Source organism: Oncorhynchus gorbuscha, linkage group LG25, assembly GCF_021184085.1.
Source record: "Oncorhynchus gorbuscha isolate QuinsamMale2020 ecotype Even-year linkage group LG25, OgorEven_v1.0, whole genome shotgun sequence".
Lineage (NCBI taxonomy): Eukaryota > Metazoa > Chordata > Actinopteri > Salmoniformes > Salmonidae > Oncorhynchus > Oncorhynchus gorbuscha.
Genome location: NC_060197.1, coordinates 30,207,254 through 30,218,229, shown reverse-complemented (window position 1 = coordinate 30,218,229; position 10,976 = coordinate 30,207,254). Strand labels below are relative to the sequence as shown.

At 44.1% G+C, this 10,976-nt stretch overlaps 1 protein-coding gene across 1 annotated transcript; it reads left to right on the top strand.

Moving 5' to 3' along the window:
- The first annotated feature begins 203 nt into the window (after positions 1 to 203).
- Positions 204 to 2,987, top strand: LOC124013721. Its single transcript, XM_046328171.1, has 6 exons — positions 204 to 281; positions 385 to 732; positions 1,376 to 1,726; positions 1,916 to 2,047; positions 2,216 to 2,250; positions 2,603 to 2,987. Exons 1-6 carry the CDS (start codon positions 242 to 244, stop codon positions 2,738 to 2,740), a joined length of 1,044 nt encoding a protein of 347 aa, XP_046184127.1. The 5' UTR covers positions 204 to 241; the 3' UTR covers positions 2,741 to 2,987.
- The last annotated feature ends 7,989 nt before the right edge of the window (positions 2,988 to 10,976 follow it).

The following is a 10,976-nucleotide window of genomic DNA, read 5'->3' as shown; positions in this document are numbered from 1 at the left end:
TGTGTTTGTATCCATTCTTGAAAAGTGACACTGATTCAAACTTCATAGAAAGACTGTTCCTGTTTCCACATATGACCTACTCGGCAGCAAATCAGATGATGTGCCGAACATACAAATCTGACAGACCAATCAGATGCCACCTAGATCTGACCAATCAGACATAAGATATGTGAGTCTGACTTTGTACAGGATGCACTTAACAAATCACCCCTGCACCAGAAAAGCTAGGGGTGAGGACAACATGGTTGAGCTCTTGGTCTTTCTTCTTCTCTGCAACTCTTGTAAGTGACACATTCCTAAGAAAGTCTACTTTCAATCTGGGTTCAATAATAAGTGTTTGGTATTCTGTCTTTTTCTCAATGGAAATACCTGATTTTGTTTCAGATGTGACTAAATCATCTGAGATTTCTCAGCCTGCTCCATTCCTAGCAGCAAAGTTGGGGGACAGCGTGACAGTTGAATGCCATGTAACCAGTAATGTTGATCACATGGTGTGGTACAAGATGACCACTGGCAAGAAACTCCAGTGTGTGGCAAAGGCAGAGATCTTTTACAAACATGTACAATATTTTGGTAACTTTAGAAACGGGCGTTTCGGTGTATTGATAGAAAAAAGAAAATGTCATCTAACTATATCTGCTACGAAGCCAGAGGACATTGGAATATACTACTGTGGAGTTTTGCACTTAAACTTTGTAGAGTTTGGACCTGGAACCGCCTTGATGGTTAAAGGTAATGATAACACAGTATTTACAACAAGTACGTTTACATGCACACTAGTAATTTGTTATTAAACTGATTATGGCAGAAGGCTGAGAACGGTGTTAGTCATGTAGACACCTTACTCGGCGTAAGGTCGTGATCGTAGTACGCACACGGCGATTAAAACACCTGGTTATGGAGTTATTAGGACATGTCATCACCGTCATTGGCGTTCCGGTGGTGTATTTGATCTGTGCATGTGCTAGCACCAGTCGAGCACGGCTAGCCCTTTAGCACGAGGAAAGTCCGTTCGGAACAACAATGTATGTGTCTTAAAAGTTGTTTTCACGTAGCTACAAACTTAACACAGAATGAAATATGCTCTCATAAAAATATGAAATATGCTCTCTTAAAAATATGAAATATGCTGTCTTAACACAGAATGAAATATGCTCTCCAAAATGAACATGCTCCTTCTGGTATACATTTTATTTTGATTGCCAATGTAAACAGGATTATTAGGAAAATTGTTGTTCTTGCAAAGCATATAAACATTTTAATCTAACTACAATCCACAACAATCACATTAATGTAAGAGGAAAACAAATGCTGGTTAATTAAAACAAATTTATTTGTGGATGTAATATTGAAAAATTATTTATTAATTTCAAAGGTGCTCAGTTGAACAGTGATACTGTTGTACAGCAGCCTGCTTCTGAGTCAGTCCAGCTAGGAGACTCTGTGACGCTGAACTGTACAATACACACTAAGACCTGTGCAGGAGACCACAGTGTCTATTGGTTCAGACATGTCTCAGGAGAATCCCATCCAGGAATCATTTACACCCATGGAGACGGCAGTGATCAGTGTGAGAAGAGCCCTGAGGCTGGGTCTCCTACACAGAGCTGTGTCTACAGCCTCCCCAAGAGGAACCTCAGCCTCTCTGATGCAGGGACTTACTACTGTGCTGTGGCCTCATGTGGGGACATACTGTTTGGGAACGGGACCAATATGGATATTGAAGGTAATTCCCATTTAATCTGTAAATCAGCACAATGATATATTCAGAAAAATTAACCTAAAAAAAAGTACATACTTTTGTCACAACAAGATAGAGCTGTACCACCATTAGATTATTGGTGCATTGTTTTATTGTTTGATGGTCTTACTACTAAGGGTTAATTAATACAAAATACCTGTACATTCTCCACAGTTCCAGAGCACGATTCTCCATTTGATCTGAGTCCTACTGTTGTGGCCTTGGTCGTCTCCAACATCGTTCTGGGGATAGTGACCCTTCTACTGGTCTGGGCGCTGTGCAAGACTCTGAACAGAGATGGCGGAGGTATTACTTTATATCAAGTCTAATGTTTCATGTCAATAAAATGTACATTCTGCAAACATCGTTTCAATTTCCAAGTTATAAGCATAGTTAACTAACTACACGAGGTTAAACAGAAAACGTATTTTCTTCATATTAATTGCTGGTATTCCTCTATTTCAATCTTTCAAGGGAAGACAGATGTCCCAAAGTCGTTTGGCAATCAGGTAATTTTGTCAAAATGTATAAATACAGTATATTTTCAGTTTTTACAAGTGTTTCTTTACAACTGCTATTTAACTTTCCTTACAGCTAGAAGTCAGTTTATGTATGCTTTTTGTGTTATTAAGCTTTTTTGGAAGTAATACGTCACTGTACTAGATGAAGCCTTATGATCTTTGTGATCGTTGTTGATTTTGGAACTTCTGTCTCTGTTCCACTGACTGTCAGGTCATTGTAGTGGGTGTACAGTCTGAACAGTCATGTCTTTTGTAGAGTGTTGTAGAGGAGAATAGAAACACTATATAGTACTTCATGCTGTCATCATAATGTATTTTCTCATGGCTCCACCCCCCTCAGAATCAAGACAGTGACGTGTTGAACTATGCAGCTGTCAGTTTCACCCCCAAGAAGAAGTCCTCCTCTAGAACAGCGAGAGAGAAGACCAGCAGAGAGGATGCAGTGTACTCTGATGTCAGATGCCTTCAGCAGCAGTGAAATATAACCACTGTCACAAGACTCCAAGTACTATTGGTAGCCTAATAAAACTGCTTTTGGTAACTGACATTAGTATGGCATTTTACACACAACAAAGAAACTGTAATTTGAACAGTCTATATGTTAGATTTATTTAATGATCCTGTCCAGCCTTAAATAGCCATCACTTTGACAGCTTGTAAGAAATAATCTAATAGAGAATCCTGTTTTTGTTGTATGACTGTCTGTTTTTAACCTAATAAACCATTCATTTATACACACTGTACATCTCTTCATACACGCTGTCTACAGAACATCTCTGCAACCACATACACAAATATTTAGGAGAGACCTGGTGCTTACACACCATGAGAATATATCTGACTACACATACTGCATATATATATATGTTTATTGTAAATAATAATATATATATATTATTTACAATAAATGCTCTCTTTGTAAGAAGTGCAGTGTCAGTTCACACACCTACCAGGAAGGGTGTTATTTGTTGTATTTTCCCACAAATCAGAGAAAAAAGGTTCCTACTGATCACAGTACTGCACCAGTCCCCAGTCCATTTAGTTCAGGGCAGGCGAGAGTAACCACTCAGGATGGACTGCAAGATGACCCCACTACTCATCTGTATGGTGATTCTGCATCTCACTTGTACAGTAAGTACAGTGCGTAAAATATCTAGACTGTCTAGTCCATTTCTCCTCTGTTTCAGTAGGTATTTACTGTAAGATAATGACATTGTCCTCTAACTTATTGGCATGGCTTTACTGTAACTCTTATGCAAATTAGGATGTGAATTAATTAATTTTATATCTACGTCAATTAGCCAAACATGAGTCCTTTCTCTATGAAAGATTTACACCTTGGGCAAATACAGGTGGACTGGGACCATAAATGGGCTTTGGCATTTCTGACAATCCAGATTTTTCTTTCTTCGAGGACCCCATTATTAGCCAGATAATTATCATTTTGCAAAAAAAACAACAAGTTAGACAGGCACACTAGGCAATAAATGTACCAGCACATCTGGCATTTGGCCGAAATGCCAGATGGCCAGTCCTCACCGGTGGAAATATTTTTCTCTCCAACTATGTCCTCTCTCCTGTGTGTTCCAGATTGTACCATGCATCCCATTATATTACAGCCTGTGCGGACAGAATCGGTGCATATATGGCGATCTGCGACTCTAGAGTGCTTCTCCACGGTAGACTGGATATGGCTGAAACACACCGGGACATGGTGCAATTCCAGAGAGATTTTGCAAATAAATACATCTAGTTTTGAGCTACATTAGGATAATTTGAGTTTTAATTTGACCCTATGGAATGTTGCCCATACTGATGTTGGATCATATCATTGTAGAATATTCTTGTATAATTAATACTATGTTGGAGATGGTTGTTACGGTTTTCTTCCGACGAAGGAGAGTCGGACCAAAATGCAGCGTGGTTAGTTCGATACATCTTTAATGAAGAAAAAACACGAACAATACAAAAACAACAAACGGAATGTGAAAACCTATACAGCCTATCTGGTGACTACAAACACAGAGACAGGAACAATCACCCACGAAACACTCAAAGAATATGGCTGCCTAAATATGGTTCCCAATCAGAGACAACGATAATCACCTGCCTCTGATTAAGAACCGCCTCAGGCAACCATAGACTTTCCTAGACAACCCTACTCAGCCACAATCCCAATACCTACTAAAAACCCCAATACAAAAACACACCACAAAATAAACCCATGTCAAACCCTGGCCTGACCAAATAAATAAAGAAAACACAAAATACTAATACCAAGGCGTGACAGAACCCCCCCCCCAAGGTGCGGACTCCCGGCCACACACCTAAACCCATAGGGGAGGGTCCGGGTGGGCGTCTGTCCACGGTGGCGGCTCCGGCTCGGGACATGGACCGCACTCCAACCAAGTATTAGTCCCCCGGTAACGCGTCCTATGATTGGCGACCCTCGCCACCGACCTTGGCCTAATAACCCTCACCAAGGAACCCACTGGACTGAGGGGCAGCTCGGGACTGAGGTAGAAGCTCGGGACTGAGGGGAAGCTCGGGACTGAGGGGAAGCTCGGGACTGAGGGGAAGCTCAGCCCTGAGAGGAAGCCCAGTACTGAGAGGAAGCCCAGTACTGAGAGGAAGCTCAGGCAGGTAGTTGGCTCTGGCAGATCCTGGCCAGCTGGTGGTTCTGGCAGATCCTGTCTGACTGGCGGATCCTGGCTGACTGGCGGATCTGGAAGATCCTGGCTGACTGACGGATCCTGGCTGACTGGTGGATCTGGAAGATCATGGCTGACTGGCGGATCCTGGCTGACTGGCGGATCTGGAAGATCATGGCTGACTGGTGGATCCTGGCCTACTGGTGGATCCTGGCTGACTGGCGGCTCTAGCTGCTCTGGCTGCTCCATGCAGACTGACAGCCCTGGCTGATCCATGCAGACTGTCAGCTCCATGCAGACTGGCAGCTCTGGTTGCTCCATGCAGACTGGCAGCTCTGGCTGCTCCATGCAGACTGGCAGCTCTGGCTGCTCCATGCAGACTGACAGCTCTGGCTGCTCCATGCAGACTGGCAGCTCTGGCTGCTCCATGCAGACTGGAAGCTCTGGCTGCTCCATGCAGACTGGCAGCTCTGGATGCTCCATGCAGACTGGCAGCTCTGGCTGCTCCATGCAGACTGGCAGCTCTGGATGCTCCATGCAGACTGGCAGCTCTGGCTGCTCCATGCAGACTGGCAGCTCTGGCTGCTCCATGCAGACTGGCAGCTCTGGCTTCTCCATGCAGATTAGCAGCTCTGGCTGCGCTGAACAGGCAGGAGACTCCGGCAGCGCTGGAGAGAAGGAAGGCTCTGGCAGCGCTAAACAGGCGGGAGACTCCGGCAGCGCTGGAGAGGAGGAAGGCTCTGATAGTGCTAAACAGGCGGGAGACTCCAGCAGCACTGTAGAGGAGGAAGGCTCTGGCTGCACTGAACAGGCGGTAGACTCCGGCAGCGCAGGAGAGGAGAAAGGCTCCGACAGTGCTGAACAGGCGGGAGGCTCCGGCAGCGCAGGAGAGGAGGAAGGCTCTGGCTGCGCTAAACAGGCGGGAGACTCCAGCAGCGCTGTAGAGGAGGAAGGCTCCGAAAGCGCTGAACAGGCGGGAGGCTCCGGCAGCGCAGGAGAGGAGAAAGGCTCTGGCAGCGCTAAACAGGCGGGAGACTCCGACAGCGCTAAACAGGCGGGAGACAAAATAAACCCATGTCACACCCTGGCCTGACCAAATAAAGAAAGAAAACACAAAATACTAAGACCAAGGGGTGACAATGGTGTGTATCTCGTGATTCAAGATCAGTGAAGAAACAGAACGTTTCGTAGAAAACTGTGTTTCAGATTTTCTTCCATCAGAATGTCTAAATGTTGTGTGGTTCTCTTTAGCAAATGAAGGAACTCAAGTGAACGGAACCAAGCTGGGCAATGAGGGTAAGACTGTGTAAGAGCTGATAAAAAAAGATGCAATACTTTGTCACAAAAAGATGCTCGACTATGCATATAATTGACAGCGTTGGAAAGAAAACACTCTGACGCTTTCAAAACTGCAAATATCTTATCTGTGAGTGCCACAGAACTGATGCTACAGGCGAAACCAAGATGAAACTTCAAACAGGAAATGAGCAGAATTTTGGAGGCTCTGTTTTCCATTGTCTCCTTATATGGCTGTGAATGTGCCCTGAATGAGCCTACACGTTCTGCCGTTTGTCCAAGGTGTCTGCAGCATTGTGACGTATTTGTAGGCATATCCTTGGAAGATTAGCCATAAAGAGACTACATTTACCAGGTGTCCGCCCGGTGTCCTTTGTCGAAATTGCTGCGTAATCTTCAGCTGCACGCATTCAGCCATGTGATTCAGGGGAGAGAGGAGACTTCCACAAACAATATATCATCGAAGAGATATGTGAAAAACACCTTGAGGATTGATTCTAAACAACGTTTACCATGTTTCAGTCGATATTATGGAGTTCATTTGGAAAAAAGTTCGGCGTTTTGATGACTGAATATTCTTTTTTTTTTGGTAGCCAAACGTGACGCATAAAACGGAGCGATTTCTCCTAAACAAATAATCTTTCAGGAAAAACTGAACATTTGCTATCTAACTGAGAGTCTCCTCATTGAAAACATTTGAAGTTCTTCAAAGGTAAATGATTTTATTTGAATGCTTTTCTGTTTTTTGTGGAAAATGTTGCATGCTGAATGCTAACGCTAAATGCTACGTTAGCCATCAATACTGTTACACAAATGCTTGTTTTGCAATGGTTGAGAAGCATATTTTGAAAATCTGAGATGACAGTGTTGTTAACAAAAGGATAAGCTTGAGAACAAATAGATTCATTTAATTTCATTTGCGATTTTAATGAATAGTTAACGTAGTGTTATGCTAATGAGCTTGCGGATAGATTTACACAATCCTGAATACAGGTTTTTTTCGTAGCTAAACGTGATGCAGAAAACGGAGCGATTTGTCCTAAACAAATAATCTTTCAGGAAAAACTGAACATTTGCTATCTGAGAGTCTCCTCATTGAAAACATCTGAAGTTCTTCAAAGGTAAATGATTTTATTTGAATGCTTTTCTGGTTTTTGTGGAAAATGTTGCATGGTGAATGCTAACGCTAAATGCTATGTTAGCCATCAATACTGTTTCACAAATGCTTGTTTTGCAATGGTTGAGAAGCATATTTTGAAAATCTGAGATGACAGTGTTGTTAACAAAAGGCTAAGCTTGAGTGCAAATAGATTCATTTCATTTCATTTGCGATTTTCATGAATAGTTAACTTTGCGTTATGGTAATGAGCTTGAGGCTGTATTCACGATCCCGGATCCGGGATGGCTCGACACAAGAAGTTAAACTACTAGACTACCTGGGCGGCAGGTAACCTCGTGGTTAGATCATTGGACTAATAACCGAAAGGTTGCCAGATCAAATCCCCGAGCCGACAAGGTAAACATCTGTCGTTCTGAACAAGGCAGTTAAACTCACTGTTTCTAGGCCGTCATTGAAAATAAGAATTTGTGCTTAACTGACTTGCCTAGTTAAATAACACTGGTTACATTGCTGGAACTCTTTTGTTAACAATGTTTCTTTGACAATAATTCTTACCGGAACTTTTCTGTGATGGCTAGGGGTAGACTGCCCTGCCAATGAGACTGTACCGGAGATTATTCTGCTCCATTATGGCAGCATGTCTATCTAACATAGTCTTTCAGATGCACAGCTTGTTTTGGGGTCGGGGCTCGGGCTGTAGTTGAATGGCCTCACCAGGTGCAGGCACTTGTCTAGGCAGTTTGTCAGGCTCTACCCTGCTCTGTCACTAGTAGTCCATTGTCCTGACTGTGTTGATTTACACAGCTTCACAAAATAAACACGTTGCATGGCCCTCTTTCTATTCTTTTCCAGAACAACAGATTTCTCCTTCCTGTCCACGACAGTGTATGGTTCTGGTTCAAATGTAGTTGACAACTTGGTCTGCTTTAGATTGTGCTTTCAGATGCTCTCCCAGATCTGTCAGCGTTCTGTCGGCCTCTCTCCTTTCAGCATCGGCAAGCAGAATGGCGTTGTTGTGTGGTTCAGCTCTAAGCTGCATGTCGGCTGACAGCTCTGGCAGTTTGGTTCTAATTTGGAGGTTGAACACAGTTTAGCTGGACTGCGGCCTGTGACTGAGTGTGGCGTACTCCTGTAGGCCATGAGAAACGTCTGTAGTTCTGTGAGCTAATCCTTCCCCTCTGATTGAGTGGCGTGAATTGCTTTCGCCGTTTCGCCGTTGACCTGTGGCCAGTATGGAGTGATGCGGCGGTGTCGGATCTCGTTTTCCTCCACGTATGCTCCGAAATCACTCCATTATCTGTCACAATAGACTCAGGATACCCATGGACTGTGAATGTTACCCTTAGGCTTTTGATTAAATTAGCAGTGGTGATGCGGTTTATGATACTTACATCAACCCATCTTGAGTAGTAGTCCGTTACGAGAAGGGTGTTCTCCTGTTGGAAACGGCCCCCACATGTCAATGGCTAGGATCTGCCATGGTTTAGCTGGTAGCATTGTTCTGACTGTGGGGACCTTCTTTGGCAGTGTGCCATTGATTTGACATGCTGGACAGGACTTCACCAGCAGTTCAACCTCTTTATCAATATTTGGCCACCACACTTTTGTATGCAGTCTCTGTTTTGTTTTTACTATCCCCTGATGCCCTTTGTATGCTGACATCAAAGTCAGTGTTATGCAGGTGAATGAGGACCCAAAAGCGACTTGGCGAAAACAGAGTCTTTATTCCAGTAAAGGAAATAGGCAATACTCCTGGACAATCAGAGCAGAAAACAAAACATAAAAAACTTAATTCCACTCGTAGTGACGAGGACAGACTGGAGACTCGACCATTAACTGTAGGTTGCCTCGGGAAGGCATCGACCGTAGCAGACTCAGACACCTGCTCACACGCAGCATCTGAGGGAAACAAGACACGACAGGGCGAGACAAAGACACAGCACGGCGAACAATATACAAGGATCCGACAGGACAGAAACGGAAAACAAGGGGAGAAATAGGGACTCTAATCAGAGGGCAAGATACGGAACAGGTGTGAAAAGACTAGATGATTGAGTAGGGAAATAGGAACAGCTGGGAGCAGGAACGGAACGATAGAGAGAAGAGAGAGAGGGAGGGAGAGAGAAAAAAGGGAACGAACCTAATAAGACCAGCAGGGGGAAAACGAACAGAAGGGAAAGCAAAATGACAAGACAATATAAGACAAAACATGACAGTCAGTTTCTGAGCTGCTCGTGGCATTATAATGCAGTTGCCTCGTAGAACTATCTGTCCAACAATAGCGATTTCTTCTTGAACACATCGGTATGCAGTGTCGCATGTTCTCTAGTCACCCTGTCTGACGCTTGCTCATAGAGTAGCTAGAACTAGGATCTTTGCTGACATTTCCTCCAGCTCTCGTGGGGTGAATGCACATGGCACTGTGTGTTTGGCTTTGTAGTAGATGTGGTCGTCCCCCGTAGTGTAGAGATGCCGGAGGGTTCAGAGTCAACCGTGACAGTGAGTCGGCTGCATTCTGAGGCCCAGGCTTGTATACAACCTTGAATCTGTAAGGCTGCATTCTCAGTGCCCATCTCTCTTGATCCTCGCTGGTGGTTTGGATTTTGGAGAATAAATTGTCTCTAAAGGCTGGTGGTCGGTTACCATTACAAAGTCTTAGCCATAGAGACACATATGACATTTCTCACACGCCCATACTATGGCGAGTGCCTCTCTCTCAGTCTTAGAATAGCATCGCTCTACATCTGTGAGAGCACAGCTAGCGTAGTACACTGGCCTTTGTGAACCATCTTTTTGCTTCTTGTTCTGCACCGCTTCCACCTTTGATTGAGCTGCTCCAATGCCATTCTTTGAGAGAACGTGGCCCATGAACTCCATCACTGTCAGTCGAAATTCACATTTGTTACTGTTGATGGTGAGTTCCCTCTCCTATAGTCGTGTCAGGACTTTGTTGTGGTCTTGTGTGTTCTTCCCAAATACAATAATATAATCTGAGATGTTGTGGAACCCATCAATGCCTTGTAGGACTTGGCAGATGATGTGCTGATATGTTGCTGGAGCAGAGGAGACACCGAACATTAGTCTCCAGTAGCGCCACAAACCTGTGTGAGTCACAAATGTGGCCAGGGAACGAGACTCAGGTTTCAGTTCGATCTGATGATATCCCCACTTTAGGTTCAGCTTTGAGAAGACCACAGCACATGTCCTCCAGGATCTCGTCGATGGTGGGGATGGGGTGTCGCTCCCGCAGAACAGCTTCATTTGCTCTATGCATGTCAACACATACTCTGATGTCACCGGTTTTATTGTTTAGTACAACTAATGGGGACAAACATGGTGTAGGTCCGTTCACTTTCTCAATAACATCAATGTCCTCTAGCTCGTTTGTCTTCTCTTCAACTAGCTTCCTGACACTGAATGGTATTCTGCATACTGGCTGTGCAGCAGGTGTGACAGTCTCATCTACATGAATTCCTAACTGGAAGTCTTTCAGTTTTCCCAGGCCTTTGAAACAGTCTTTGCGTTCCTGTGCACCTTGGACTGAGCTTATGTGTACCTTTGACCCTATGTGCAAAATGCCAAGAGCAACTGCTGATATCATTTGCAGTACAGATGTCTGTGCATCTTTCGTGACTAGAATGTCTGCA